The sequence below is a fragment of the Desarmillaria tabescens genome, assembly GCF_030435595.1.
Source record: "Desarmillaria tabescens strain CCBAS 213 chromosome Unknown EV420scaffold_3, whole genome shotgun sequence".
Classification (NCBI taxonomy): domain Eukaryota; kingdom Fungi; phylum Basidiomycota; class Agaricomycetes; order Agaricales; family Physalacriaceae; genus Desarmillaria; species Desarmillaria tabescens.
In genome coordinates, this window is record NW_026848302.1 from 719781 (window position 1) to 747734 (window position 27954).

A 27954-nucleotide genomic window follows, 5' to 3' on the forward strand; every position below is an offset into this window, starting at 1 on the left:
CGGTCCACAGATACACACAAGAGAGTCAGAGGAAGACCTGGGCGGGAGATAAGTGGCCGGGGAAGGAAGAGCTATGTGAGAAACGTACAGCGAGCCTGTCAACCGAGGAAGAAAAGAAAGGGATTATGTCGACCAGTCTTCGGTATCAATCGGGTTAATAGAAATCTCGAAGCTAAGGAACGAAGACACGAACGAAGTGATGAAAGAAACCCGCCGGTGGGAAATTTGAGAACAAAAGGCGTAAAGACGGTCGTAAATACTTAAATCTGTAGGGACACCGTGAGTCAAGGTCAGATAAAACAAATGTGTGACTCACCAAGGGAAGGGGCTTAGTATTAATTTCTGCGCGTTATTCTAGTCAGTGGCGATATGCAAAGAAGATTAAGAGTAGCGCACGTTCAATGGGCGTAAGTAGAGCCAATGGGGCCAAACTTGATGTTGGAGAAAATGACTTGTGAATTGCCGGACTGCGACTCGACATCGTTAGGCTGGCCGGAAGTCGTAGCGCATGGTCCGCGAGAGATACCGGGTTGGGATGCAGGAGCGTCGGTGGGGTAGTTACTGTCGAGCCACAACATGTTGACAGCGTGATCATCCCAGATACTCATGACTAGAGCCATGCCGGCGCTGAATGCATCGCCCATAGCAGCAAGTCCACCCCTGGATTCAAACGAGTTGGTGTCGCCGAAAAGCGCCTTCTGGTCGTTACAGAAGGAGTCGGTAATCGAGTTGTACTGGGTGAGGCCGGAGAACTTGGAATTGGAATTCTGGATGACTTTGCCGTTCTGGACATAGAGACGGCGGATTTCGTGGAGGGTGCCGGAGGTGGTATTGTCGGAAGTGAGGAATTGGGTGACGACGGTGAACTTGGAGTTGGTGTTGACAGTCAAGCCAGGCCCAAGGAATGTCTCATCGCCCATACGCCACGAGTTGAAGTCGCAACCATCCTTGTCGCAAACTCCATCGTATCTCGCATCACCAGCTCCACATTGGGTACCCGTGCACCTCGTCTGGCCAGTAATGCCCGAGCAGACATGAGGAGTGAGAGCAGCGGCTTGGGAGTTAGCTTCCCAGATATCCATCTCATTGCAGCAAGTGCCATATTCTCCCGATCCAGCATTAACGTCGCTGTCAGAAGGCGCCCAGTTCAGAACGTTGGCCTAAACATTGACGATGAGCTAAAGAGAACGACGAGAAAGACTGGAAAACTTGCCTGTCCGTTGATGAACTTGATGTCTTGCGGACACTGGGTATCGCAATAGCCAGTTCCATACTTGGCACCAGCCTTGTTGGTAGGGAACCTGGCCATTCCGCCATCGGCGTCCATCTGGACGAAGTACAGAGCACCGTTGAGACCGCAAGGGAGGCCGGTCATGTCGACGTCGAAGGTGAATTCCTGGTTCTTCATGTTGAACATTTGGTACTTGCTGCCGCTTGAGTCGAGCAAGTACACGCGCGAGCCGATATTGGTGGAGTATGGTCCGTGGGTGACGAACTTCAAGGTGAGCGCGTTGCCGCTGGTCGTAATACCGTACGTGCCAGCATAGTCGGCACCGTCCAAAGCGCAGTTGGCTGCACAGGTGGTGGGATCGGGGCAGAGAGACGTGTCCCACTCGTTGCCGGTGTAGCAATTGGTGGCACTCCCAACCTGATGTGTCCAACGCCAGTTGGAATCGAGTGTAACCGCCCTAGACTGAGTCGTACAGCTGCCACCCGCTGAACATTGTTGAACTTGGAGTGTGGGATGGTTCTCCGCTGTTAGAGTCCCGACTTGTTGGCCGTAGACAACAGCGGCGAGAGCGAGGGAGAGGAGAGCGACCTTGGGAAACATGCTGGAGGTTTGCTTGACAATTTACTAGCAGTGGTGCGGTCATCTTTTATACAAGAACGATTGTGAAAAACCAGTTGCCAGCGCGTTCATGTTGGCCAGCTGTACGCCAAGTCTTGGACCTTACGAGGTAAGATGACGCTAAATGATACCGAAAAGTGTCCGGCACGAGAGGCGACTTCCGAGGTGTCTCCGCACTTGGTACGTTAAGCGTTTGGATTTCCCTACCGAATTCCTGAGCAGTGATCTTGGGCCGGAAATCGGGCCGTTCTGCGAGGTAAGTTGATACTCATTACTGACTTGAGCTCCACCGTCACTCTCAGTTACCTACCTTCAACTGTTCGACGCTCCACCGATAGCGATTAAGAGACGACATCCCCGTCCCGGGAAAACCTGTCTGTCATCGAAAGTATTGCTCTGAATGCCCCATGACCAGTTTGACCGGCATTAAAGGCAGAACATGAATGGATTTCTTGGTACGACCACCTAAGAATAAGGTACCCATCACGATTCTTGCATCCGTGTCCCGTTAATAAGATCGACCGTCGGATAAATGTATCTAGAGGCTAAATCCCGGACATGGTCATCTGGCAAACTAAGATTCAGCACAAACACCAAGACTAGAGAAATCATACTAAATGGCCCTAGGAATGCATCAGATTGCTATCACTATGAATCACAACTCTAGCGAACAGAAACCTTTTGCCGCTGGAATTTGATGGACAAGGACGAGGAGACTATCCTGCACGACGCATGAGTTTGATGGTACGCATACCGGGCAAGCTTGCCCTCCCTGGTGAAGTTTCTGGTCGAGAAGAGAGGCCGAGCAACGTCATACCTGGATATGCATTGAGTAACATGGAAGAGTCTCGGGTGATGCTTGGTCGAGAATGAATAGTCGTTGGCTATCACAGAAGACCACATATATGATATATACGAAGGTGCACAATATCACCGTGTCCATCACGTCGAGGAAGATCCTAAACGGCTTCGCTCATGGCCCGAATATTTACCAGAGGCGCACCAGGGTTTGGTTATAGAAACACTCGGAGAGATATTCAAACGTTGGCATGACGAATACTGGCATCTGTGTAGCGAATGAGCATAGGACGATAACGAATGACCGGCAGGTCGAGACATTCAAGACCTACTATAGATATCATTGTATGAGCGAGTAAGTAGGAGGTGAGTTCTGGCATGGTCCAATATTCATTCTGGTATAGACGCAACTTTCAGAAGCGGGAGTGTCATTAGAATGTTGGGAAAATATCCATTCACACGAAAAATGGACAAGGTACATCTATTGCACCGTCGATGGTAAAGGCCACGCAAAGCAAGACGTATGTAAGGGGAGTCAATCAAGATGGCGGTCCGAAGGAACTCCGGAAGATGCCGTTAAACTGCAAAAATTAAGTTTCAGCCACCGACTTACCTAAGCCTCACATTATTTCCTCGCACAAGATCCTTCAACGACATCGACAAAACCGACAACAAAATGGTGAGCTCGTCATCTACTATGTTGCTGACCTGTAACTTAATTACCATGCCTATAGGCCGACACGAAGGCGACGCCCACCAACCCTATGAAGGAGCCCCGGATTGACAAACTTGTCATCAGTACGTCCTTGGTACTGAGCAAGTGAAGCATTGTACTAAATTACTATCCTCGCAGACATCTCCGTTGGTGAATCTGGTGATCGTCTGACCCGTGCATCCAAGGTCTTGGAACAGCTCACTGGTCAAACACCAGTCACCTCCAAAGCCCGTTACACCGTCCGTACCTTCGGTATCCGTCGTAACGAAAAAATTGCCGTCCATGTAACGATTCGGGGCCCCAAGGCTGAGGAGATTTTGGAGCGTGGCTTGAAGGTGAAGGAGTACGAGCTGAGACGAAGGAACTTCTCCGAGACGGGAAACTTTGGTTTCGGTATCCAAGAGCATATCGACTTGGGGGCTCGGTATGACCCTGGTATTGGTATCTTCGGTATGGACTTCTACGTGGTGATGGGACGTCCTGGTGCTCGTGTGGCAAGGCGGAAGCAGAAGAAGGCCCGCATTGGCTTCACCCACCGTATCAAGAAGGACGATACGATGGCATGGTTCAAGCAACGATTCGACGGCATCATCTTGGTGAGGCGGTATATCCTTGTTCTCTGATTCAATTTGCTCATTGGCATCGTGTTTACAGAAATAAATGTTTTCGCCTCTTTGCTCTACTATGCCTTATGATACATATGCTCGTGTGTTATATTGCATTTTCATTCATCAAGCCACACATCGGGTAATGCGTGAGACTTTAGAGGAACCAGAATTTTAGCCAGCAAGTGGTGGCACTGGCGATTTCGCATGTACGGCGAAAGCCTGTTTAAACTGAGTTTATCTTTCATCAAGTGACAATCGTATGCGTTTAAGGAATTTATGAGTGACGAAAAGGTACTCCCATTTTACCCTATTATTTTCTTCAAATTTTCTTCATGCTTGGCATCAACCATCAACTGGAGATCAGGTGCATCCCAGTTACACCTACCATGAGAAATTATCTACAGTAGACCTTTTAAGATAAGTTCTTCGATGCTGTGAGTAAGATTCGACAGTTGCGTGCTGCAGGCATCGCGATGGATTAACCAAAGGGACGTCGTTCGAAGGTAGTAGCCATAACGTCCACGGAAATCTAAAAAATGACGAAAAGCACAAGCCTCTTAGCCTCAGATTACCCGAAAACCATATTCACTATTTAATATTTAAGATGTTAAGTTAATACTATGCTAGTTATACATTACAATGTGCCGACGAAACGTGTCTTTCGTGATATAAATTCTACATGATACATATTAGATGTCCCAAAGATCCCCAAGGCCCAAGAGAAAAACGTGGTGAAAATATCACAAGCAAGCGCTATTCCTCCGCTGCAACAGCAGCAGTTTTGCGGCGATGCTCCGCGAGGTGCAGCATATGTGTAAGACTTCTTTCCAGTACAGGTTTCGTAAGAACACTATGAGCAAAGACGTCAACCTTCCGTGAAAAGGTAGAGGAGAAGAAAACTCACTGATCGACGCCAGCTTCAAGATATTCCTACAGAAAGAAATAATCATGAACGTCAAAAAACTGAACAAGAAAAAGAAAGCTGACCTTTTGATCAGTAATCAAAGCATTACCTGTGAACGTGGAAAAATTCATCAGTAGGCACACACAATTATGAAAGAAGTTGGCGTACCAGTAACTCCAACAACGAAATCACGCCTCCCGACCTCCCGCAGATGCGACACGGTCTTTAACCCCGACATTACTGGCATCTGATTGTCCAAAAACACCACCATAAATCTCTTTTGTGTCGGAGGAGTCAAGTCTTCCAAGATAGGCACCGAGTTATCGCTAGCAGGCGTTTTTGTCACGGGACTTCGTCCTAACAAAATCTCAAGCGCGACTTCCCCATTCTCCGCCGTCGTCACACAGCAGCCTAGTCGCTCCAGCATTCGAGTCATTAACCGGCGCGTCAGAGCATCGTCATCTACGACGAGGACTTGGTATTGGTGGAACAGAGCTGAACTCGAATTCATTAGCGACCCTCGAGTGATAGAAGGCGACGGGGGGTTAGCTGGCGGTGACTGCTGGGGGTCGAGTACGAAGGACTGAGGACTAGGTAGAGCGATAAAGTTTGGTCGATCCCGTGATGTCTGTTCCGTTACTGTCCCGTCAGAATTATTCTGTTCGAGGGGAGGTGGAAGGACAATTTGAGATGAGGGCGAGTCGTCCGAGTCCTCATAAGCTCGTGGGAACTCCGTTCCTGTTGAACGATCTCCGATGGTCCTCGTTGGCACAGGTGAATGGGAGTCATATTTTGCGATGCTTAATTCAACGCTACCACCTTTGAATACAAGTCAGCTACAGACTGTCATAATGACGTATCAAGAAAAAGTAACATACCTTGATTCATAAGCCCATGTAGCGCCGAAGCAGAACGCATCGACGGAGAAGTTGGCGTGGCTCTGATGACGTCCGTCCCCTCGACACTCGCTTTCGCTGACTGCAGCGAGTCTTCACCGGCTCTACTCGTGAGTGTGTACATGTTTATGAACGATGGACCTGGAGTCCCAGGGACAGGCTCCTGTGCCGGCTGCAAGACTTTACGTCCCACGCCAAGAGGAAGTTCCACCCAAAATGTTGATCCTTGTCCAACTTTTGAGCAGACACCCAGGCGACCTCCACTAAGCTTCACAATGCGGCGTACCAAAGCTAGACCAAGACCAGTTCCTTTACCACCTAATGGCCATCGTTATTCCTGTACACTTCAAGATGCAGAGCGTGAAGCATACCTTGCAACCGTCCCTGTTCTGTCTGCGTGAAGGCAGCTGGGGCAGTTGATCAGGAGAGGGGACCGATAATAAAACATAATACTTACAGAAAAGTTTGGAATTGGTCATATCGTGACTTGGTATCCCAATTCCTGTATCCGTGACCTCAATTCTGACCACGATCTTCTCTCTCTCGAAACAACGTTGCGCTCCGCTAAGTTGCTTGTTATGCTCCTCAAGTTCCTTCACCGACAACGAACGCGTGTGTTCAGTCTTTTCATGCTCCTTGTCCAACGACGTCTTTCTCGAGTATGACGCCTTAGTGTCATCTTCGCCATCTGCATCAACGCTCGGCTCCGGGAGAATGAGCCGCGTCGAAATCTTGAGTTTTCCACCTTTCGGTGTGAATTTACACGCATTACTTTAAAGAAAACATCAATGTGAATAGTGTGTAACTATAAGATACTCACCTCGCAAGATTTGTGACGATTTGTCTCAACCGATTTTCATCCCCAGCAACTAAGCCCATTGCTAATTCACCGCTTGGATTATCCCTCAAGAGCAACTCGATGTTCTCGTCACTTTCACCAAGAGCTTTATACTCGGCTCGCCTAGCAAACTGCACGAATGTGTAGATATGATCAGTACACGCGACCGTAGCTGAGATAGAAGGGCATACATCATCAATCTTCATGTCCAGGTCTGTTTCGAAGTCTAATTCGCGAGCATTGGTGGCGAGTTCCAGCGTTAAAAACATTGATCGCAAAACTTGATGAAACGCATACGGCTGCAGAGTGTAAGAAGTTTGACTGCACTGTTGGCCAAGGACGTACCCTCATCAGAACTTCGAATTTACCGCTGTCCATCCGATTACTGTGAATAAAATTATTCAATACCATAAACAGTTACTATGTTTCTGAAAGGAGCTTACAAGTCCAAGACATCGTTGAGAACTGCATTCAGGCATCAGTAACGGAAGCAAGGAAACATTAATAATGCCATTTACTTGCCTTTCGACATCTGACTAAGGCTGCCTTCAAGAGCATTGAATTCTAACAGCTGACTCCTCGGAACCGTTCCGGATGCATCCATATTCTGTACCGCCAAGACTAATTCGGATACAAATTAGCGCTGCGACAAAGTAGGACTGTAAAAGACTCACTAGCCGTATTCAGAGGAACGCGGACCTGTAAAGAAACAGTAAGGAAGACAGTAGATGTGGGAAATTGCAGACTTATCATGGAAAACATAACTGGTGAGACGGTACTTCGAATCTGCCGCCTTCCGTTCATTCAATTGGGCCTTAGTGGTCTTGTGTACCTGCATTTTTAGGCGTATCCGCGTCATATGCAGTCGTCGAGCAGACATGTCTCGCTGGTAGTGCATGTATAACAGAAAACTCTGGAACGCCAAGAAGTTGATGATATCTGGGAGCAGGATGAGATTTACAATAAGAAAATTGGCGAATTTCGCACTTCGATACCACGCTGTGTGGTGAGGGATGATCAATATGGTGGAAAAAATGAGAAAGGAAAGTGCGCCAATCATAGCGGGGAGGCGCCCAAGATTAAGACCGAATAGTGCGACCGTCTGCAGAGCAGATGTATAGCTGTGAGCTGTTAGCGCCGATTTAGTCACGATTCATTTATTAACTTACTAGAATGTCGATAAGAAGTCTTTGCTACCGCAAGTAAATGCGTGCACATCGTGGCTATAGTAACCACAAAGATATACAAATAATATTTGATAGAACGACCTAGGCGACGATGAGCCGGTACAATTATCAGGGGAGGACGGCGACACGGACCAGGACCAGGCAGATACACAGATGAAACACTGAAAAAATAGCGAATATTTGAGGGGGAAATCGTACAGACAGAGCACAAGGATGGGGAATGTTAGGACAGGGCCGATGGCGAAATAGAATATCTATGAATGGATTCAAATCAATTCAAAGGAGATAGACGTGGATCCACTAACCTTGTCGGCGAGAACGGTGGGCGTAGGGATGGACAACACGGCCATCAACCAATTCCCAATAAAGAATATGGACGCCCATAGAGCCAGACTTTTTGAAACTTCCCAGACCTCCTTTTCATAATCCAATTCCACGACAGGATTCTCGAAACGAGGATCAAAAAAATCTCGAAGACAACGCCACAGTCGCCATCTGATGAAAACGAGAGGCTTGCAAGAGGCCCAAAATCCCGCCCGGTGCGATGCGGAAGTACTGTTGCGTTCCTCGAATTCCCCGAAGCCACTGGTACTGTCGGCGACATCGGAAGAGTGTGAAGAGCTGGCGTACTCTTCCGACCAACATCGGTCAACCACAATCTCATCAATCTCATCCTTCTCGTCCTCAAGAGGTGGACTGAGGTCAAGGGGGTAGTTCACGGCCTGGTCAAGGGCATCCATCATTGAGCGTGAGGTCGGCGGGGCCAGTCGACGCCTAAAGTGTTTCAATAACGCCTTGAATGGCTTGAGTATCGTTCTTTGCCTTGCACGCGGCGTCGAAAGGACAGGTATGGGGAGGGTACCCGATATCGTTTTGTCGTTGGAACCGGCATTGGCGACATCCTCTGCCCACTTGGAGGAGTGCGCCTTCGACCAGAAGGACATGGAAGTGGATTGCGAAAAGCGGCGCTGCGCTCCCAAGATGGAAATGCGGTACAAAACTAGGACAGGGTGTTAGGTAAGCGGGAATGGTTCATATGTAATTTCCACATATAGAACTACACTTTCCATGAATGGGGGTTTCAGGAACACATTGTTGCCGCCGCGCCGACGCGACTCTCCTGCCTCTTACTTCATTGATATGCTCGTTCTGGACTCAAATACACTCAGTAGGACAGTGTTATTGCCCCTCGATGGGACATGATACTTCTTGGCTAATTGTCGCTCAGTAAGCACCGGAAGATTCGGAACCGATGCTGCTGTTAATCTCTATTACCATTACTGCCTTTCAGCGACGTCCCGCCTTGGCCAATTCATACTGTTACCTTTTGAAACTGTATCTCCTGAGGCCCGATGACACTGTTGCTGAATTGGTCTCACCTTGTTCGGGTCGACAATTTGCAGCCTTAAACATCATGTACCGACGGATCGTCATTGACTCTTGATACCGACGGACAACACATCCCAACGGCAGTTAACACAGCAGGAGTTTCAAAACGACTAGGTTCGCCTCCCCTGACAGCATATTATTATTAAACCTACGGTCCTTTCGGCACGCGAACCAACCGCTTAGGTCCCGTTGCGAACAGTTTCCCAAAGTTACCGTTCACTGCGCGCAGAGGCTTGGAAGAGCGTTCCTCGGCTCGTTTCCGCTTCAGTCCCTGGGGTACTTGCTCGGAGCTGAACAACGGTCCTGGCATGCCCTCAAAGTCTCCGGTATCACTATCTTGTTGAACGCAGTCGGATGTCAGGGATCGATGAGGGGAATGAGGGCCAATGGCATCGTCAAGGTCAATCTTGCGAAGGTGTGAGCTATACGTTTTCGTATGAGAACAAAATGTCTACCTCATTTGAAAGGACGACAGGCTGCTCGGCAGTTTTTTGGGTCTTGAGCTCCTCAATTCGTGCTTTGTATCGATGGATTCGGTTCTAAAGCGGATTGAGTAATCGAGGAAGAAACAAAATCTAGTGACTACACCTTCTGTTCAGTGATCGTTTGCCTGTATTGCACGATTTGGGTATCCTTTGCCTTCATGCTCGTCCCCAAGGCTTCGATAGTCCTTTTTTGTCTGGCATCATTTGCTTCCAGCGAACTGTTTCTCTCCTCCAATACGGCATTATCAGATCTGAGACTCGACATGCTTTCCTCGTACTCCGTTGTCTTCTTTATAGCTTGTTCTGCAAAGAATAGAGCCCTTGTCTCTCTCTAACTCGACCTCTCGGTGGCGAGTTGCTGCTACTTGTTGGGCCAACGCATGGTCTTTAGTCATCTTCTGAATCTCTCGGCGTTTCGCATCCAGTTCTGCGAAAGCAGGCGCGATACGATCCTTGAAGTCTTCAACTGCTCGTAAGAGTGCTTCCTACTGTCATTAGCTTCATAGAAGGTATGGCAAAGGCACCGCACGAACCGCAAGATCCTGATCACACCGCAAATCCTTAGTAGCCTGCTCAATTTTCTTTCCCGCCTTGGCTACACTGACAAGTTTCGCATTGGCATCCATCTCTGCAAGTCCTGAGATGACGGTGGCCGCTCGTGGAACATATGATATGTTGAGATAGATCCGTCTCTCGTCGCCGCGTTTGATCTTCTCGCGACATTCAGGGCAGGTTGGTCGTGAAGTTGCTGCCACGTATTCATGCAAACATGTTGCACAAAAACTGTGTCCTGTAACATGATTATCAGCCTCCAAAGGTCAAAGGAAATGACAGTGAACGACCGACCGCACAACAGGGACCGCATGAGTGAAATAGCATTCTCTTTCAAGCATATCGAGCAGTAACATACGAACTGTTCCATAATATAACTGTAGTAGTGTCGGAATACCTCAACGTTTTCAACAAAGAAAGCTATAAGATAACCAGTACCTCGATCAAATTCTGCCGACAGCAGCAAATTCTGAGACAGCAGTGCCTAGTTCAACTAATGTTTCGCGTAGGAGCCAGATTGACGAGCTCTCAGAACTCGAAGTCCAAGAATCGACGAGGTGATGGAAGCTGGTGGTCAAAGTCGCGTTTGTCACGTGAGAAACCCTGCGCGCAATTCTGCTTGCTTCTGTTTGCCACCAACTTCAGGCACCTTCCTCGCGAGTCTACTTTCTGGCCTCTGCATTTATTTTCACTAACCACAAGTTTACCTTCTACTAGGACGCTACGGTAGCGGTTCCGACTCTGAGACTCTCCATCCTCTTGATCCTAATCCTCTAGTTTCTTGGTCCTATCCCCTTGGATCTGTCTATTAAGTATCGTAGGGGGACGTGTGAACTGGTTTGGCGCTGTTTGACAGGCTAATTAGTGCGTTTTAGTTTTTGCCTTGGTCCTAGACCTCGTTGTGAGTGCATCAACCAGTTATACTTTTCATTCTCAGATTTTTCTCTAGATGGAATCTGATGTAGAAGCACTTTTCTTGACTGGACGCTACACGCTTGTTAGGGACCTTTTGCTCGAGTTATACCTACTTCCAGCCTTTCAGTCTCTCCCCAGCGTCAATGAAACTCCCAGCGATGACTCTCAGGAAAGAAAGGATAGAGTCTACCACGGCTGAGATCGAGACCTCCTGACTTTCTCAGATGATAATAATAACCGAAAGAAATGCTGGAAATACTTCACGAAGAGTATCACGCGCTAACGAAAGCAGTTATTTTTCTCATGCGAAGTCTCCCAACAGATTCTCAATGATATTTCTCATGGATATCTTCTCTCAGTGCCTGTATAACCCTCTACCCTATCTCGAAGACCGACTTCTCTACTGTCGTCATCTTTATGGACTCTATGTCCCAGGTGCTACTGAGGCTGAGCTGCGTAAGCTTAAGGCACAAGGCGCGGACTTCAGACTATCGTGAGTACATATTGATATTTTTTGTAGCTGTTTGACTGAGGTAACGATTTTTCATTGATTCTAGAGAAACGGAGTAAATCCTTCGTTGTACCGCGGTTGAGTGCTATGAAGGTCCTGTTCTTTCTCGTTAGCGAGGCTCCCGTTCCGCGGAGTACTCTCTAACATTCATAGAGTGCTGTCCTGTTAGGTCATCATTGACGGAAATGCCCTGAATGGTGTTCTCCCTCCTGTTAACTGTTCTGCTCCAAGTCGGGAAGAAAAACCCAAGGAAACGTTAGTAGATCCCAAAAAAAAATCTGTTGTTTTCAATTTCAAATTGTCATTCGCAGGTACGATTTGATCTACTTGATGTCGCGCCGCGGACCTTCGCAACCCCGATTAAGGCAGTAAACCTGGAGCGCAGAACTTTGTAGCCTCCTCCGTAAGTCCTCCTGACAGTTTGGTTCTCCGATCCACGGAAAAGGTGGTGTTGCTAAGCAATTCTCTCTATCAGGATTTTACTTACAATATCACAGTTCGGTTTCCGGGTATGTGTATATTACCATTCACGATGTTCTGCGCATCACTTCAAGGACACTTGAATGCCATTTATTGACACCGACTTATTCAAAGTGATCAACGGAGCACTGTCGTAAGGCTGCGTGCCACATCCCTCCGACATGGACTTAGCGATTGAATTGCTAATGTCTCTATGATTATGACATTGCAGTTACCGGTAATCAACTGGAGTCCGAGTTCCGATCTAATGTCCCAACCCTCTCCACAGGTCGCGCTGGCTTACCCACTCAGTATACACTTCGGGGAGGCTGTATACTCTGAAGGGCAATTATAGGCCGGCCTGGAAAGAGGGTGGATTCGGGGAGAGTAGCACGATTTCCCATACATAACAAAATGAATGGTTGATACCCTCTTCGATCCGCTGTTGTTCCCACTGTAACCGGCGCGGTGCATTGCAGTGCGTGATGCAACATCGGTTTGAATGAATAATGAGTATAGTTCTCTGCTATCTATCATTCGAGATCGGAGAATAGTTTCATTTGAATCTGCTTCATATGGGATCAGATTTTACCATGCGTGGAGGCACACAACTGAACTAGTTGTTTTCCAAGTATGCTCGTACGGAATTCACAGGAACTCACACGGCCGTATCGCCAAGGAGGTAGAGGTCGCCCGATGGATCTTACGTGGATTTTATGTTTCCACGGGCCTAGACCGAAAAGGTCGCGTTGCTCCGAGGCCGATATATTTCAAACCGTTGACCTAATCCGTCTTCTCGGCTAAGGTCAAGAGTCATCCAGCCTTTGTGGATTACCTCTCGCACCATCGCCTGAGAGAAGAAACATGACATTGATAACTCCTCGGTTACGTTCGGAAAGGCCGTCTGCCTGTTCTGTCCGCGATCTTTCGATCTTATAAAAGCGTTCACCCTAACATGGCCCCTTCCTCAGTCCTTTCACCGACATACTACTACATCCACTCTCATCATGCCGTCTTGCAGCATTTGCATCGACGAACTCAAGCAACCAGTTGCATTGCCCTGTGGTACGTCCCTCTTCCTTGCCTCTATTTCGTCATTCCCTCATGCCTGCTGCAGGGCATGTGTTCTGCACCGAATGCGTATACCGCGCTGTCAATGCCATTAAGCCGTACGCTACCATACATTACTGCCCCACATGTCGAGCCCCGTACACGACTGGTGAGCCCTTTACCTGTCCCCTTCAACTGTATGTCTAAGGAGTCAATAGTGAACATCGACCCTACCCTCATCCCTGCCCACCTCCGTGCCCATATAATTCCCAGCATTCGTCGCCTCTACCTCGATGAACCTAACCCAAACATCGATTCCTCCATGGATACCCCCAAAGCAGTATCCGAATGTGCCAGGATCAGCGCTGAGAATGCTGCTCTACGGCTAAATTGCGGGTTGTGGCGACGACGAGCCGAAGTCCATGCTGCGGCGACACTTGGACTTCTAAACGTAGCTCGTATAGCTCGGGACAATGCTGTACAGCTGAAGCAGGAAAAAGATGAGCTCGAACGGCGGTACAATGTGTTGAAGAGAAAGATAGATGCTGAAGAGTGTGTTCTGTTCCTCTCGTTCACTTGTTTCATTGCTGATCAATTTCAACAGGCTATTTTCAAGCTTTTCTAGAATATCCCCCCCACCATCATCATCGTCCACATCTACTTCAACGACACCCGAACGCATATCTCGGCCGGCTATCCAGATACATCACTCGGCACGCCGTGCAACCCCGTCCAATATTCGAATCACATCGGCGCAGACAGCACAACCTGTGACATGTTCTGCATGGACGGATATTGCTAAAAACCTGAAAGAGGACGTTACATTGCCCCCTTTCAAAAGACGGCGGACTGGTACGCCGACTCTTCCTCGACTACATGATATAGATGTCGATGTCTTGCCGGCTTCTCTGTCTCGCCGTCGGACACCAGTACCCTCACCTATACCTTGTGAACGTCCACAGTCGTCCTGATGTCTTGCATTGCTCTACTTGTATGTTCTGTATTGGAATTCCTGGAGCGCTGTTCATAATCTATACCATCTTCATACTATATTATTACACACTGCATGACATCTGTATAACCAGCATCTCTCGATACATCACCACTCTATTAACTTTATTCTTGCATAACATCCCGCAAAGCCATATCTGGACTTTACCGTAAATATGTTATGTCTCCCACATGCGATGTGCGGAAAAAGTTGCGGAATATCGATCGGATCAAGGTGGCGTCTGTGGCCGTTTTTGCTCCCCTCTCGTATTACCTCCAAGACGGTCTCGAGTCTTCTAGTTCTTAAGCTCGGATTCATACGCAAGTATGGTGGTATCTACTATCTATGGCTATAATCCTGGAGACGACAGCCACTTCACCACCTCATGATAGTCATCGGACGGTGTCTACAGCAAGACGAAACACCCGAGGAAATCAAAATACTCTAGCGAAGCTTGATGGTGATGTTCAGATCGAACTCAAGAAGCAAGATGGGCCCATATGTACTTTGGATCATGGATGTCGGTGTTGCCGGTATTGCTCGCCATAGTATCGGTTTCCACAGTTCCACTGGCCCCTCCCCCCCCCCAACTCTGGGAACGCCTCGATCTAAATCTATACCTTTGGTCCAAGTATATATCTTAGTGGCTTGTCCGAACGTTTTCAGATATCAAGCCGCTGTCAAACGCCATCGATTCATCTGTTTCGATCTTCTGGATCTGTCTGTACATGCCGCGAAAGACTGGGCTTTCCATCAGACGGGACCATCCGCTACAGTATTGTCTTTTACTTGTAAGTTTGTAAGATACGCTTCTTTGTCCGCGTTAATCTCCGTCGACGCTTTCGTTCAACAAGAATACAACATCGAACCCACCTCGTTTTAAACTAGAATCCTCGCTGGGAAATGAGTATCACATTGCGGAAAGTGGGTCATCAGATTTCTCCGTCTAACGTGATGCTGATGAGGCATCGCCTCTAGATCTTCGCTGCTCTGTTGTATCTATGCGTTCGGAACTATCGCTCATGATTTACGCCCAGGTGATGCTTTATTTCTAGAACTACGATAGACTATTTTTAGTAGGAATCCCACCTGGATTTTTGGGCAGTCTCCTAGTGCACGGGTAAGAAAGTCCGACGCAGCTATTACGACTGAGCTTCGTCCGTGTCAGACGGCTTCAAAAGGGTAGAAGATCCTTGGCTTCGGTTTGTCTGTCTCTTGATCCATCGTCGTTTGCCTAGTGTTATTTTATCCACTCGAATTCTTTCAGGCTCCGAACGATCTTGTTCTAAACGATTTATGGTCCGAATGGCAAGCCCAACGTATTAGAACACTATCTTTGACTCCTTTGATCATTACATGTGTGTTTTTTCTACAACAGAGAATGGCACAGCGAGTTCAACATGTGGTGCCAAAGCTTCTCGTAGACTCATCTACAATACATTCCGGGCGAACCCGGCCCTTCTATCACGGATAATTTTGTACCCTCGCCGTCCGTGCTTTATTTTGATTCAATATTGGTTCAAGGAAGTGCTGCGCTTTGAGATGGTTACAATACCGACTGCGCGATGTGGTGTGGAGTTGCTTCGTCTTCTTTGATCAATGGCACTATTCACGAACCTTCCTAGAATCACCTTGTGTTGTTGGTGGCTGAATTTCTTCTGATCATCTTTCAAGATTTCTCCACTTGACACCAGCTAACGGGCACAGGAATTAGCCGTGAACAAACAGTAACAGTGTTTCTTGGAGCACCCGTGGCTATCGAGCTTGAGCTTAAATTTGCTCGATGCCAAAGTTGAGGACTAAACGTCATTTCCTCAAGTCTGATCGGTCCTTCACAAAGCAGCTGACTTTACTGCGCGCTTTAAGGTTAGTGGCACCTTGTCCTCGTTTTTCCGCGGCTGATCTGTTTATAGCGAATTTGACTGCACTTGTGCAGCCGTCTCCTTCAACCTCGTAAGTCTAGGATTCATGTTCAAGGTTTTCGAATATGACTTTTGGCCATACCAGAGATAGAAATGCTTGGGATGCCGCTAGCGTCTCTTAGGGGAATCTGTCACTTGTCCTCGGATTGCTCATGTCGTTGGTTATAAGTGGCTTAATGGCGCCCTTTTCGGCCTGTGCAAGTGGCTTGAAGTAAGTGTATGGAACAGGTACAAGACTCACTTTTGTGATGGGTACATGGAATCCTGTTCCCTCGGCGCCGAAGTTGGTTCCTATGCATGGGCGATGCGACTGCCAGCTCTCCTTAGCGTAGGCTACATTGGCGCGGTCATCGTAGGGGTGTTTCACGCCACCCCGAAACGCCACCTGGACGACAACGTACGGGAGTACTCGTTTCTTGCTAAGTATGTGTCACCGAGAATCGCTTGCAACATTAACTGTCCTCGGCACGTCTCGTACGCGGGTGCGAGAACTTCAAGCGGGACAACGGTAATAGGAACCATCGCTTGGAAGAGGCCGACTTCCGAGGAAATAAATTTGGGCGTACTCGCCGTCGACGGTTCAATATAGCGATACCATCGCCAGGTTAATGAGAAACCCATGTTCGCCGTACTTTGATGTTTCATAGAACTCTGATGTTGCAGCGTCAAGACATAATCCGTCACGGTCTACTTGTTGTTGACTGGCGAGGAAGTTCCGTTACGGCAAGTTATGTGATTGCATTTGACACCGGTCCACGAAGTTACCCCGACCCTGTATACGAGCAAGTACTGTCGACAGCATCCAGAGCCGCATACGACTCATTCTTTCCAATGTAACTCCAACGAGTTATGTGTATGTTCATGGTCCAAGACCAGTGCCTGTAAAAACGTAACGTCAAAAAGAATAAATCCCCGGTATCCCTGGATAGCCGCGGCAAGCCAATTCCGAGGAATAGTCAGGGTTCATCCCATCACTGCACAGCCCGCTCAATACGAGCAAACCTAATTAAAAGATCCTAGATACCAGGACTCAAGAACGACTGGAGCGCTGATTGCTCGTGCTGCCTTCCAAGATGATCATCATCGACGAAGGTATTCTTGGAGAAGCCGATTTTGATTTAAGGGACACACGGACGCGAGACCCGGGGTATTTGAGTAGTACGCATCGTGAACACGTTCTATACATACCCCACATTCGCGCAGAAAGTTGCCGATAGAAATGCGGTAGAAAGCGGTGGTGATTTGCTCTACCCGGCGTCCGATCAAGACTGACGCAAATCCTCGGAGGGCCAAGCACGCTTTCGGTCGCCACAAGAACCACAGCAAGACAAAAGATTACACATGCGCCAGATTGCATGGGAAAATCCAGACCGTAGTTGATCAAAAAAACTTGGTGCGAAGGGAAAGCCGCGCTGTTTGTTGGCCTCGGATACTAGTGTGCATTCAAAAAGGTGAGCGTGAGTGATTGTTGTCACTCAAAAAGACAAGGAAGCGACTTAAAGATTCCGGTATCAAGGGAAGTACAGGGAAAGAAACGCGCAGAAGACGAATGAATAGTCGCCTCAGTGATAGCGTTCAGCAGGGCTGAACGTGGCTGTGTTTCTCTGACCGCGGTTCCGGGTCTTCGGGCCGATCGCAAAATTTCGCTGCCTTAACCACCACCACCGAAAATGACCACCGCGCTCAGCGACTCCCAAGCGCGCCTAATCACCCATGCAATGTCCGTGGGGGCATTGAAATTCGGCTCATTCACGCTCAAATCCGGACGACAGTCACCGTACTTCTTTAACTCTTCGCTCCTCTCATCGGGTTCCACCTTGTCTGTCTTGGCTACTGCTCTTGCCGACACCCTGGCCGATGTAGGCAATTTCGATGTATTATTTGGCCCTGCATATAAGGGAATACCTTTGGGTGCAATTACTGTTGTCAAGCTGTTTGAGAAGCACGGACGGGATGTGGGCATGGCCTATGATCGAAAGGAGGCCAAGGATCATGGGGAAGGCGGAATGCTTGTCGGAGTGCCGATGACGGGAAAGAAAGTAGTCATTGTAGACGATGTCATGACGTCTGGAAAGGCTATCAGGGGCGCCATCGATGCCGTACGGAGCGCTGGAGGCGAAGTGGTCGGGGTAGTTCAATGTCTTGATAGAGAAGAGGTTGGACGAGAGGGTGGAACGAGCACAGTCCGGGAGATAGAAGAAGTTGTAGGATGTGGCAAGGTGCGGGCGATACTCAAGATGCGAGATTTAATGAGATGGCTCGAAAGTGAGGGAAAGACGCATGAACTGGATGACATGAAAGGATATTGGGAACGCTATGGCATCAAGGACTGAGGATAGCATTTAAATAGATGGTGGATATACTCATGGTTGTCCAAGAGAACGGAGAAAGCGATAGAGATTCATCCTTCTGTTGACGATAGTGGCCACCATAAATCGACTATTTATCTAAATAAGTATAGGATTTCTTCTTTATCAACTTTGTAAAGGAGAACTCACCAACACACCCGTCAAAACTGTTTAGAGAGTGGTCACTGATGGGAACCCAGCTAGAGATCAAACACGCGTTGCCCCAATCTAGCGCGTCTCACCGCAAAGAACGCTTCGTTGAAGCCAAAATATAGTCTAGAAAGCAACAGATTTACGTTACAAAGCTTGGTCCTGAGAAATTAGCAGTGTTCACCTTCCTCAAGGATGCCATAGAATGTAGAAGAATTTGTTGGGCAGAATAAGCCGAGTTTTGAGAAAGCTCCACGAAGGTAAACGGTGTTATGCAACCAGAAGGACACAAGACAGATGTCTAGTAATTCTGAGAGCAATATTCAGAGTGTCCACTGCGATAGTAGTTCCAATCGTAGGACCTACACCAAAGTCTATTGAATTCAAAGAAGCAAGATACTCAGGGTTTTGCTGCCAGTGGCTGCCGTTGCCGTCAAATAAGATGAGAGCCCGGGAACTTCAACTTGATATCTGTACACATTTTGGGAAAAATATAGTTTGTGGATCAATTCCAGAGAGCACTGTATCCGGCCGTAACACACCCAGGCTGAGGTACACCACTGCAACGGCACGGGTCAACCATCGGCAGGCCTCGGGCCGATAGCGGGCCTCGACTTGTTCAGGACCAATCCATACGACCGCATTGTACATTTTCCCAGCCCAATACAGACTCCAGAGTGCTTGGGAAACGCGGAAACGTTCCTTGACATAAATAGAACTTCGAAAGTGTCAAGAGAAACTCCCAAAAAATTCACTGGCGATGATAACTTTGTGGCTTCGCGTTTACTCCCTACTCATCGACACCCTCGACCGGCAACATTCCGATACTTATCACTGTTCTGTGCCCTTCTGTGCCACAGCTTCGCTTCTTATCAGGGCTAAGTTCACCGTTTACTGCACCTGACAGGCAATCATGAGACCGAGTCGCCGTTTTACTTACTCCCTATGGATTATGGTTTTTCAAACAGAGAATGTCGTCTTGATTCAGGGACTGGCCATGAGTTCTCGACGAACGCCCTTAAAACACATCACTTCCTAATGATGCCTCTTTGCCAATATCTTTCTCCCCATGTCAAAGCAAATCGAGTCCTCCGAGAGCGAGAAAGACGCTGTTGTCGATCATGCTATTGACTCGGACGCGGAGAAACGTCTTCTTAAGAAGCTGGATTGGATCCTGCTGCCCATGTTTACGCTTATCTGTGAGGCATTTTCTATGTTTTGGCGTGGGTCCTGTTTTGACTTTGACTTGATGAGATTGCATGAATTTTATTGACAGGTAGCTAATCAGACTTCGTATTTCGAAAAGATCTAAATGTTACTTGTCGACCGACACATACAGGACAGCGATAGGTTTGTGATTTTTCGGATCGTTTACACTCAAAAAAGATGCCATTTGTTATCAGGAAATGCTAAAATTGCAGGTGAGTGTCCGTCTCTCTTGTGGGCGCAAAATCAGACTCGTGTTCCAGGCATTGAAAAGGATCTGAACATGCAGGGATTTGACTTCAACATTGCACTAACAGTATTCTTTATTCTTGTGCGTCCCTTTTGTTCTTTCAGCATCCGATCTGATGGAAATACCCAGTACATCTCTGCCGAAATCCCGTCCAACCTTATGCTCAAGCATTTCGGTTCTGTGTGGCTCGCTGGCCTGGTTACTGGTTTTGGAATCGTTTCGATTGGCACGGCGTTTGTCAAATCATTTGCTGGCCTTATTATAACCAGGGTTTTCTTGGGTATAGCTGAAGGTGGTACTTTGGTACGATGCTACCCTGATTTTTGCTCTTTTATCTTATTTGCATTGCAGTCGGGGTTGACCTATATCATGTCAAGAGTGAATAGTTTTGTTTGCTTCAAGTTCATCTCGGTCCATGTCAACAACTCTTTCTATCCTAGTACTATCGACGCTCCGAGCTCGTGTTGCGACTTGGGATCTTCTTCGGTGTATCCACTAACCTCGCAGGCGCATGTAAGCTTTCTTTGTTAGAGCCACTTTTTTTGACTGAGTATCCCGGTGTTAGTTGGTGGACTCCTTGCGTCGGGACTCCTCTCTCTAAAGGATATAGGAACGGTCATGTCGTGGCGGAAGATTTTTCTTGTTGAGGGCATCATTACCACAGGATTTGGCCTTTTGTGTTTCATCATACTGCCGACGGATCCACAACATACTCGGATGCTAAATCCTCAGGAACGCGCCTTGGCACTTACCCGGATTGACGCAGACCAGGCCACGCGGGTGGGGGGTATGAGGGAGAGGACGACTTGGAAGCTCGTATGGAGGGCCTTCAATTTTAATGTCAATTCCGTTCAAGTCTTTGCTGCTTCATCCTTCTAACGAATCTGTTACAGACTGCGATATGCTCAATTTGTTACCTGATGATCAACGTATCATTCCAAGGACTAAGTTTATTTATGCCCACGGTCATTGCTACATGTTCGTGTGTCAATTTTCACTCACTACTTTATGCATTAATGGCGTGTCTATGAATATAGTGGGGAAATACAGTGAGATGAGCTTTCATAAAGAATGCTCAGAATAGTTTCTGACTGACCTGGAAGCCACTGTACAATCTCAATTGCGCACGGTTCCGCCCTATGTCCTGGGTGCAGTATGGATCATTTTTAATGCATACTATTGCTATCGAAAGAATCAGCGGGCGATTCCCATCTTTTTTTCGACTTTATTGATAGTTTTGGGATATGCTATTGCTATTGGGACCAAAAATCCTCATGCAAGATGAGGCGTTAACTGGACATTTTGAAAAGCTCTCACTTATCGTATTTCTCTAGATATGCGGCATGCTTTCTGTCTATTGCAGGGAGTTCCACTTCAGGGCCCGTGCTTCTGACGTGGGGAACGAATAACGCTGCACCTGATACCATACGTGCAGTTGCGACAGCCATAATCCCTGGTTTGAAATTTATACTTTATTTCACGATCATATTCACTGACAGTTACTCTCCCAGGTATTGGTGCACTCGGTTCTGTTATTGCGTGAGTTACGCAATGAGCGTACGCACTGTATCCTTTGGTTTACGTTCGATGACAGCGTGTGGACCTACTTACCCTCCGATGCACCCAATTATCACAAAGGCAACACTCTCAACCTCGCCACCAGCAGTACAGCCTGTGTCCTTGTGGTCATTGGTGCGTTGTATATCAGATGGGAGAACGCGAAGAGAGAAAGAGGAGAAAGGGATTACAGATTGGAGGGGAAAAGTGCCGAGGAAATTGAGCAGTTGGGTTACTTGGATCCTAGATTTCGTTACCAAGTATAGTACTAGTGGGCTTGTACTTACATACCTTGCTTCCTTCATGTGGGAACAGTTTCTACGATCCCGAAGGTGCCGAAGTCCTTCGTAAAAAGCTTGACGTCATATCGTTTCCTCAAAAACTACCAGTGCAAATGGCCTCAATATTTTATTCCTCCGTGTGCCAGTCCCCGTCCTCACTTCTGAATTCTTCTCTGCGCTCTTTTACTCGATGTAGAGGACACTATTTCCAGGGCCACATCCACAGCCGACCTTTTTCTGTTCAACCTTCTCTGTACAAGCAACATCATCCCCCAACTCCAAAAGCGTCTACAATACGAAAAACGACACGAGAAAATATTTACACGATACCGAATGCGCTAACACTTTCGCGTATCATAGCCTGCCCAGTTCTTGGCTGGTCAATATTGAACAGCGATTTCAAGCTTGCAACAGGTTTGTTGGTCTACGCTGGCCTCACCGACTTGGTTTGTCCTCCGTACCGTTCTCCTTGAATTCTCTCTAGAACTTATATCTACAGGCTGATGGGTATTTGGCGCGTCGTTTCAAAATGCATTCGGTTTTGGGAACGATTCTTGATCCTGCGGCGGACAAGGCGTTAATGACGACGTTAACAGTAACTCTGGCGATGAAAGGGTGCTTGCCTGGTGCGTCTCCTTCAAAAATACTCATGTCTTGAATGCCTCACCAAGACACGCGCAGCTCCTGTTGCAGTGGTAATCCTCGGTCGAGATCTGCTCCTTGTGCTGGCTGCATTCAAGATACGATATACGTCCTTACCCCATCCGGTACGCACCCAACTTTCTGTGAATGATTTAACTGTATCATGCCTCAGAAAACGTTCTCGCGGTATTGGGATTTCTCCATTCCTTCAGCCGAAGTTCGTCCGACTGAAATCAGCAAGGTATATACCATCTCCTTTCGATGAGATATTCGCGCTGATTGCTGCAAAGATAAATACGGCATTGCAACTCCTTTTGATGGGAGCTACCACTGTGGGCCAGCTAATTTCACCAGAAGCGGGAATCACGCTACTCGACCAACATCTCACTGTTGATCTTGCACTAACCGGGTTGCAGTGAGTTTACCGTCTGTGTCTTAATACCGACAGTATTGATAAGGTTTAACAGGTGGATTGTTGTCGCGACGACGATATGGAGTGGACTTTCATACGTTTTTTCTCCGAGTGCCTACCGTGTCCTCAACGCAAAGCGGCTAGCGCGGAAAAAGCTTTGATACTTGCTTAATAAAGACGTCTCGGTTGCCGTCCCTCCTCAGGTGAGAAAATCTAATACTATTCATACAGTGATAGTGTATAACAAGTGGTTTACTGATAGCAATACAGAATGATACAATGCGTCGACAAAGATTAAAATGGAAAAAAGATAGATTATGATTGGGACGGTTTAGCGGCTCGCCGTCTCCGCACGTCTTGCAAGGCAGCAGCAACGGCCTCCTTAGACTCGCATTGTTTTTGCCATTCAGCACTGGCGCGTCTATAAAAACAAGGGTTGTCTATCAGCTCGAGACCTCCTGTCGTTCTGTACGCCACTTACCTCACCCGGGACAAAAATACAAACATTTGTGCAATACTCTTGAGCTTCCGATGCTTCGCAACAGGTGGAGGCGGCTCTACAGGGAAACCAATCTGCGAAATAGCTGCGAATATGGTTTTCTCGCTGCGCAATACTCATCAAGATCAATCTAGTGCAACTTTGAGTGCAGACGGCGTACCTGTTCTCCATCCTTCCCAGAAGTACCATCAAATACTGTTTCTGGTATACTAAATCGAGACGCATATTTGACTCGCGGGTATACTTCGCCTTGAGGTATCGAATCTGGACAATCAGGCCTTTGCACTCCTTGTTGTGCTGGAGCTTGATTGCCGATAGTTGCTGCTCATCCCTGAAAGAAGTCATGAGTGTTCGTTGAATGCGGAGAAGTTCCAATGAGCACATACATCGCACAAACGTGTTTCTCCCACTGCTCCTTCGCATGCGCAACCTTCGCCTTCTGTCCGTCCAGCTGCTCACTCAGTAGTCGTGCTTGTGTCTGTGCCTGCTTTTTCGTCCTCTCCGCTTTGTCCAACTCATCCTTCTGCTTCGCCTCCGCCCGATCCTTCTCAGTCCGAAGCAATTTCAAATCGCGACCAAAGGCCTCCGCGTCTTTTTTCACCCGCCTCAAATCAGCCTCTAGAATAGCGACTGTCCGGGAGACCTCGCTGCGTTCTGCGGATATGCGATTCTTTTCGGTCTCGGCTCGTTGTAGTTCTTCGCCTTGGTTTGACAGAGCACGCCGAAGATCGTCGATCTCAGTCATATGGAGGTCGAGCTGGTGTATGCGATTGTCGTGCGACATTTGGGACGCGGCATGTTCGTCGCGCAGTCGGTTCGCGTGCTAATAAATTGCGATGAATCAAACACGTTATTTTATATCTCTACGTTGGACTAACCTCGGATATTTCAGAGAAGCGTTTTTGAAGAGCTTTGTGGTCAGCTACTAGGAGCGCTCGTTCTTGTCGTAGCTGCTCAATCGTCTCGGCGTTCTCGGAAACTCGATTCTCCAACAGCCTGGCCTTTTGTTCGGCATTTGCATTTTCTGGAAGAAGATTATTGAAGTGGGTCTAGACAGTAGCGAAATACACACGTCGCAATTCGGTTTCCATATCATGATTTTCTTTCTTGTACTTTTGCAATTGCTGTCGGACGTCTTCCATATCCTGGCCAAATTATATTAGGTTGTTATCCTGTTTCGTGACATGCCTATACACGCACCGTCTCTGTTCGTTGAAGCTGTAACACGATGTTGTCTCGCTCATGACCAACCCTTGTCTGCTCAACGGTAAGCATACGAAGCTGCGCTCGCTCAGTTTTGAGTTCAGTCTCGAGTTCAGAGATTGTCTTCTTTGCCTTGTCCAAATCCTAGTTGACATTGCTGTGAGCAATACCTAATATAACCAAAGAATACTACTCACGGCTTGAACATCTGAACGAATCTTCTGTCCGGCTTTCTCCGTCTGAGAAATCTTCGTGGCTTCCTCCTTCGCCTGTCGAACCTGATCGTTCAACCGGTTAGCAACATCCTGAAGCACGGCCTTCTCGCCCTGGAGCTGCTCGCGCTCTTGTTCCCATTGTTTCTTCATGGAAGACAGTTGCGAATTCAAGGATTGCAAATTAGCGCGAAGGGCCTCGCTCGTTTTCGTAGGGGGTGTTGGTGGTTCTGAAGCAAGACTGGGATGAGATATCTCCAAAGAACTAAGTAAAATAGTTAGTCAATGAGCAGTCATATTTCGGTAATTTACGAACCTATCATCGCCTTCGGAGAGCCCCATGTTGACCTTGGTCAAACATTTTCGGCATCGTGCCTTTTCGAGGCGTCTCATTCGGCGTTCCTCCTTCCTGGTAAGACGGGCAATTTCGTCTTCCAATGCCACTATTCTAGCCCGAGCATCTTCCAGTTTTTGGGTAAGCCCAACGACACCCAAACCAGCATCTTCTAATTTGTCTAGCTTGTCGTCAATGCTCTCATTAGCTATGTCGAGTTCGTATTGCAATCGCGATATTTCGGCAATCAGTGGAGCAATATGTTCAGAATCACCGGTCTGGCTGTTTAGCCACGACATCTAGAAAAGAAATTAATTCGTTGAATTCTCGGTAAAAGACCAGCCTGAGACTTGCCTCCTTGAGCGGGGTACCAGGCGTTCGTGGCGTCTTGATTGACATCGAAAGAACGCGACGGTGGATCGGGGAGATACCACTGTTGCTGACGATTCTGCTTGGAGTACTGAAGCTTGTCGAAGCAATCTTCAATGCTTTGATTCTCTCAGACAGCGCCTCATTCTCCTTCTCCAGCATGTCGATCTTCACATCCTTGGCTTTGTCTATCGCCTTTCGAGCAGGAGATGCGTTGAGGACCGTGTTAAGCCGGGCAATCTCCCTGTGGGCGTTATCCAGTTCCTCTTCTAGCGCTTCGATGTCGGCGGCGTTTATGGGCGGGGCGATTTCTCGAGAAGGATCTACATTGTTTCTGCTGGCCTCCATTGAACGTTCTCGCTCGCGTTGTAGTGTCAACAGCTGAGACCTGAGCTGGGCCAGTTCTTGATCGTCGTTGGCCATCTTATGCTCTGCGGCATCGAGGGCTTCCTCCATCTGACGGGCGAGTTCCTTATCCTGTTGGGCTTCAACTTCCAAAGATTCTAATCGTTGCGCAGTTTCTTCAGCCTCAGCTTGGAACCCCTTGATCTGGTCGTTGGCGCTGGTGACCTCAAGCTCAAGAGCTTCCAGACGGTCAGCCGCTGCTTCTGCATCTGACTCGAGTTCAGAAACGTATGACTTTGTAGCTTGCAGTTCAGTAGTCGCCGCCTTCAGCTCCCCTCGTAAGTTCTGAATCGTCCGAGTGTCAGCATCGATCTCGTCCATCTTGTTCGACAGTTCTTTCTTCAGCTCCTTCACAAGATTCTTTTCTTCCCTGAAGTCCTTCTCGAGCACATCAATTCTCTCGTCAGAGCGTAACACCTCCTGCTCCAGTTCTTTGATTTGAGTGTTGGAGATTCGGAGGTCGCTCATGAGTTCACTGATTCGGTCGTTGGCCGCTTTGAGTTCCCCGCCTAACTCCTTGCCACTCTCCAACACTTTCTCCGACTTCTTGGCCCTCTCTGTAGCCAGATCCCGTTCCGCGGACACCGTCTCTAACAGCCTTTCCAACTCCTTTGTACGAATGAGGGTGTCCTGAGAATTCTGAGCTCGCGTCTCGGCATCTCGCAGCTTCTGTTCGAGGCTATCCACGATGGCCTCTACACCTTGCTCCACTTCTGACATACGCTCCTTCCACCGTTCCTTGTCTCTGGTTCGTTCTTGTCGTTCGTCGTCAAGCGCCTTTTCAAGTTCTTCTTTCTCCAAAACGTTCTTTTCTATCTCTTCTTTGAATGACTCGATCATTTCTTCCAACGCCACCTTCTCCTCTATCCAGCCTTCGCCACCAACATCTTCTTGGACATTACCCAGCAGAGTCGACCCCGCACTAATCCGTCTGCTGACTCCTCCACTCAATCGTCTGCTTGCGGGGCCAGCCTCGTCCTCATAGGGCTTTTCTGTTTCGAGGCTGTCTTTTTTCCCTTCTTCCAGACGTCGCAGACGTTCTATAAGAGCTTCATTCTCTTCTTGCAACCGTCTGTTCAACCCATGCAGGTACGTATTGAGCTTTCCGGCATTAAACCTCCCATTAGCCTGTGCACCAACCCCGAATCCCATAGCGGGATCGAAAGAAGTGTTGGCACGAACGTGAGTAGTCAAGTCATGCGACGATGCAGTTGATATGAAGGAAACCCGGTCTGCCAAGCCGTCATACGCTGGACTCTGAACCACAGCTCCCATAGAAGCCCGACGCGTAGCAACTTGGGGGGCAGCTTCGCCGCTGGTAGAGCCAGATTCTGAATCTTCTGAACTTGTTGTCGCCGTATAGGCCTGAGCCAGTGGATGGGATGGCTTTCCTGCGCTCATTCGAGGACGAGGGGTGGCACCAGCAAACGCAGTTCGGAGGTTTACTGCTGGGCTAAGTCCATCCGCAGGTTCCGCCACCGTCTCAGTAATACTCGGGGTAGGAGGTATTACATTCCGTGGGTGAGGCGTAGGAAGCTTAAGCCGTGGCCGTACTGAAGAGTTCACGATAGACAACAAAAACGACTTTCGGCGCATATGAGGAGTCAACGGCTCATCTTCGCCTAGCTCTGAATGGTTGTCTCCCTCTGGCTTGGGAGTTGCAAGAAGATCGGATGGTGGAGGAGGGAGGTTGAACCGTGCCCGCGGACGGGGGAAGGCGGGGGTGGGTGTGAAAGCAAATGACTGAGCTGGAGAAGAAAAGACGCTGGACATAGGTGCCGGAGACTTGTGAGCAGGAGATTTTTGTTTTTGAGGCGGGTAGGACGTGTCGCTACCGTCAGATGAAAATGTCGGTTCCCGTTCTCCTTGGTCACTGGCCATTCCCAACTGGTTAGACGAGGTGCACGACTGATCCTGTCCCTCAGCCTGAAGATCCTTGATCGGTGATACGTGTAACTCCGTGATATCCATAGATGAATGGCAATCAGATTCACGTAGGGATAGGTCCTGTTTTGAT

At 48.1% G+C, this 27954-nt stretch overlaps 10 protein-coding genes across 10 annotated transcripts; 6 read left to right on the plus strand and 4 right to left on the minus strand.

Moving 5' to 3' along the window:
• Nucleotides 1-398: 398 nt before the first annotated feature.
• EV420DRAFT_1617149 (cellobiohydrolaseI) lies at nucleotides 399-1831 on the minus strand (the record flags this gene model as incomplete). Its single annotated transcript, XM_060475204.1, has 2 exons — nucleotides 399-1160; nucleotides 1214-1831. 2 exons carry the CDS (start codon nucleotides 1829-1831, stop codon nucleotides 399-401), a joined length of 1380 nt encoding a protein of 459 aa, XP_060337531.1.
• A 1439-nt stretch (nucleotides 1832-3270) lies between these two features.
• EV420DRAFT_1506292 (ribosomal protein L5 domain-containing protein) lies at nucleotides 3271-4198 on the plus strand. The gene is made up of 4 exons (XM_060471315.1): nucleotides 3271-3326; nucleotides 3382-3445; nucleotides 3501-3958; nucleotides 4017-4198. Exons 1-4 carry the CDS (start codon nucleotides 3324-3326, stop codon nucleotides 4020-4022), a joined length of 531 nt encoding a protein of 176 aa, XP_060337532.1. The 5' UTR covers nucleotides 3271-3323; the 3' UTR covers nucleotides 4023-4198.
• A 282-nt stretch (nucleotides 4199-4480) lies between these two features.
• Nucleotides 4481-8938, minus strand: EV420DRAFT_655987 (uncharacterized protein). Its single transcript, XM_060482947.1, has 17 exons — nucleotides 8101-8938; nucleotides 7928-8049; nucleotides 7778-7876; nucleotides 7359-7729; nucleotides 7283-7309; nucleotides 7131-7229; nucleotides 7052-7073; nucleotides 6954-6993; nucleotides 6800-6907; nucleotides 6591-6739; nucleotides 6228-6541; nucleotides 6142-6177; nucleotides 5753-6088; nucleotides 5043-5693; nucleotides 4958-4983; nucleotides 4875-4900; nucleotides 4481-4820 (listed from the first exon to the last, which is right to left on the minus strand). Exons 1-17 carry the CDS (start codon nucleotides 8737-8739, stop codon nucleotides 4724-4726), a joined length of 3162 nt encoding a protein of 1053 aa, XP_060337533.1. The 5' UTR covers nucleotides 8740-8938; the 3' UTR covers nucleotides 4481-4723.
• A 262-nt stretch (nucleotides 8939-9200) lies between these two features.
• On the minus strand, nucleotides 9201-10534 carry EV420DRAFT_1635979 (uncharacterized protein; the record flags this gene model as incomplete). Its single annotated transcript, XM_060476521.1, has 7 exons — nucleotides 9201-9309; nucleotides 9361-9590; nucleotides 9640-9723; nucleotides 9773-9958; nucleotides 10011-10154; nucleotides 10203-10459; nucleotides 10516-10534. The coding sequence occupies 7 exons, from the start codon at nucleotides 10532-10534 to the stop codon at nucleotides 9201-9203; spliced, it is 1029 nt and encodes a 342-aa protein (XP_060337534.1).
• Nucleotides 10535-13003: 2469 nt separating this feature from the next.
• EV420DRAFT_656061 (uncharacterized protein) lies at nucleotides 13004-14424 on the plus strand. Its single transcript, XM_060482948.1, has 4 exons — nucleotides 13004-13171; nucleotides 13224-13325; nucleotides 13375-13708; nucleotides 13761-14424. The coding sequence occupies exons 1-4, from the start codon at nucleotides 13114-13116 to the stop codon at nucleotides 14125-14127; spliced, it is 861 nt and encodes a 286-aa protein (XP_060337535.1). The 5' UTR covers nucleotides 13004-13113; the 3' UTR covers nucleotides 14128-14424.
• A 1-nt stretch (nucleotide 14425) lies between these two features.
• On the plus strand, nucleotides 14426-15294 carry EV420DRAFT_656072 (uncharacterized protein). Its single transcript, XM_060482949.1, has 2 exons — nucleotides 14426-15071; nucleotides 15126-15294. Exon 1 carries the CDS (start codon nucleotides 14605-14607, stop codon nucleotides 15028-15030), a length of 426 nt encoding a protein of 141 aa, XP_060337536.1. The 5' UTR covers nucleotides 14426-14604; the 3' UTR covers nucleotides 15031-15071; nucleotides 15126-15294.
• Nucleotides 15295-17615: 2321 nt separating this feature from the next.
• EV420DRAFT_656105 (orotate phosphoribosyltransferase) lies at nucleotides 17616-18722 on the plus strand. The gene has a single exon (XM_060482950.1). The coding sequence runs from the start codon at nucleotides 17740-17742 to the stop codon at nucleotides 18400-18402; it is 663 nt and encodes a 220-aa protein (XP_060337537.1). The 5' UTR covers nucleotides 17616-17739; the 3' UTR covers nucleotides 18403-18722.
• A 480-nt stretch (nucleotides 18723-19202) lies between these two features.
• Nucleotides 19203-21932, plus strand: EV420DRAFT_1626379 (MFS general substrate transporter). Its single transcript, XM_060476007.1, has 15 exons — nucleotides 19203-19766; nucleotides 19822-19843; nucleotides 19907-19917; nucleotides 19971-19988; nucleotides 20037-20104; nucleotides 20153-20326; nucleotides 20375-20401; nucleotides 20464-20536; nucleotides 20589-20863; nucleotides 20917-21001; nucleotides 21061-21072; nucleotides 21127-21304; nucleotides 21358-21479; nucleotides 21535-21562; nucleotides 21618-21932. Exons 1-15 carry the CDS (start codon nucleotides 19637-19639, stop codon nucleotides 21844-21846), a joined length of 1452 nt encoding a protein of 483 aa, XP_060337538.1. The 5' UTR covers nucleotides 19203-19636; the 3' UTR covers nucleotides 21847-21932.
• A 13-nt stretch (nucleotides 21933-21945) lies between these two features.
• On the plus strand, nucleotides 21946-23432 carry EV420DRAFT_656230 (CDP-alcohol phosphatidyltransferase-domain-containing protein). The gene is made up of 7 exons (XM_060482951.1): nucleotides 21946-22307; nucleotides 22361-22487; nucleotides 22543-22628; nucleotides 22676-22744; nucleotides 22794-22918; nucleotides 22971-23118; nucleotides 23178-23432. Exons 1-6 carry the CDS (start codon nucleotides 21975-21977, stop codon nucleotides 23074-23076), a joined length of 846 nt encoding a protein of 281 aa, XP_060337539.1. The 5' UTR covers nucleotides 21946-21974; the 3' UTR covers nucleotides 23077-23118; nucleotides 23178-23432.
• EV420DRAFT_1260439 (uncharacterized protein) lies at nucleotides 23231-27710 on the minus strand (the record flags this gene model as incomplete). The annotated part of the gene is made up of 10 exons (XM_060467007.1): nucleotides 23231-23336; nucleotides 23397-23519; nucleotides 23575-23745; nucleotides 23801-24237; nucleotides 24293-24438; nucleotides 24487-24559; nucleotides 24615-24761; nucleotides 24824-25094; nucleotides 25146-25462; nucleotides 25503-27710. 10 exons carry the CDS (start codon nucleotides 27708-27710, stop codon nucleotides 23231-23233), a joined length of 3999 nt encoding a protein of 1332 aa, XP_060337540.1.
• Between the last annotated feature and the right edge of the window lie 244 nt (nucleotides 27711-27954).

Excerpts from the sequence above, each read along its gene's own strand:
- EV420DRAFT_656061 (XM_060482948.1), top strand. The coding sequence starts at position 13,114 with ATGCCGTCTTGCAGCATTTGCATCGACGAACTCAAGCAACCAGTTGCA. Across the intron at positions 13,172-13,223 it reads ACCAGTTGCATTGCCCTGTG|GGCATGTGTTCTGCACCGAA; the intron begins GTACGTCCCTCT and ends TGCCTGCTGCAG. Across the intron at positions 13,326-13,374 it reads TCGAGCCCCGTACACGACTG|TGAACATCGACCCTACCCTC; the intron begins GTGAGCCCTTTA and ends AGGAGTCAATAG.
- EV420DRAFT_656230 (XM_060482951.1), top strand. The coding sequence starts at position 21,975 with ATGGCCTCAATATTTTATTCCTCCGTGTGCCAGTCCCCGTCCTCACTT. Across the intron at positions 22,629-22,675 it reads ATACGTCCTTACCCCATCCG|AAAACGTTCTCGCGGTATTG; the intron begins GTACGCACCCAA and ends ATCATGCCTCAG. Across the intron at positions 22,919-22,970 it reads CTTGCACTAACCGGGTTGCA|GTGGATTGTTGTCGCGACGA; the intron begins GTGAGTTTACCG and ends AAGGTTTAACAG.
- EV420DRAFT_656105 (XM_060482950.1), top strand. The coding sequence starts at position 17,740 with ATGACCACCGCGCTCAGCGACTCCCAAGCGCGCCTAATCACCCATGCA.
- EV420DRAFT_656072 (XM_060482949.1), top strand. The coding sequence starts at position 14,605 with ATGGTGATGTTCAGATCGAACTCAAGAAGCAAGATGGGCCCATATGTA.
- EV420DRAFT_655987 (XM_060482947.1), bottom strand. The coding sequence starts at position 8,739 with ATGTCCTTCTGGTCGAAGGCGCACTCCTCCAAGTGGGCAGAGGATGTC. Across the intron at positions 7,074-7,130 it reads CCTTAGTCAGATGTCGAAAG|TTCTCAACGATGTCTTGGAC; the intron begins GCAAGTAAATGG and ends GCCTGAATGCAG. Across the intron at positions 6,178-6,227 it reads GACCAATTCCAAACTTTTCT|CTGCCTTCACGCAGACAGAA; the intron begins GTAAGTATTATG and ends CAACTGCCCCAG.
- EV420DRAFT_1626379 (XM_060476007.1), top strand. The coding sequence starts at position 19,637 with ATGTCAAAGCAAATCGAGTCCTCCGAGAGCGAGAAAGACGCTGTTGTC. Across the intron at positions 21,480-21,534 it reads TGCGACAGCCATAATCCCTG|GTATTGGTGCACTCGGTTCT; the intron begins GTTTGAAATTTA and ends TTACTCTCCCAG. Across the intron at positions 21,563-21,617 it reads GCACTCGGTTCTGTTATTGC|CGTGTGGACCTACTTACCCT; the intron begins GTGAGTTACGCA and ends GTTCGATGACAG.
- EV420DRAFT_1506292 (XM_060471315.1), top strand. Across the intron at positions 3,446-3,500 it reads GATTGACAAACTTGTCATCA|ACATCTCCGTTGGTGAATCT; the intron begins GTACGTCCTTGG and ends CTATCCTCGCAG.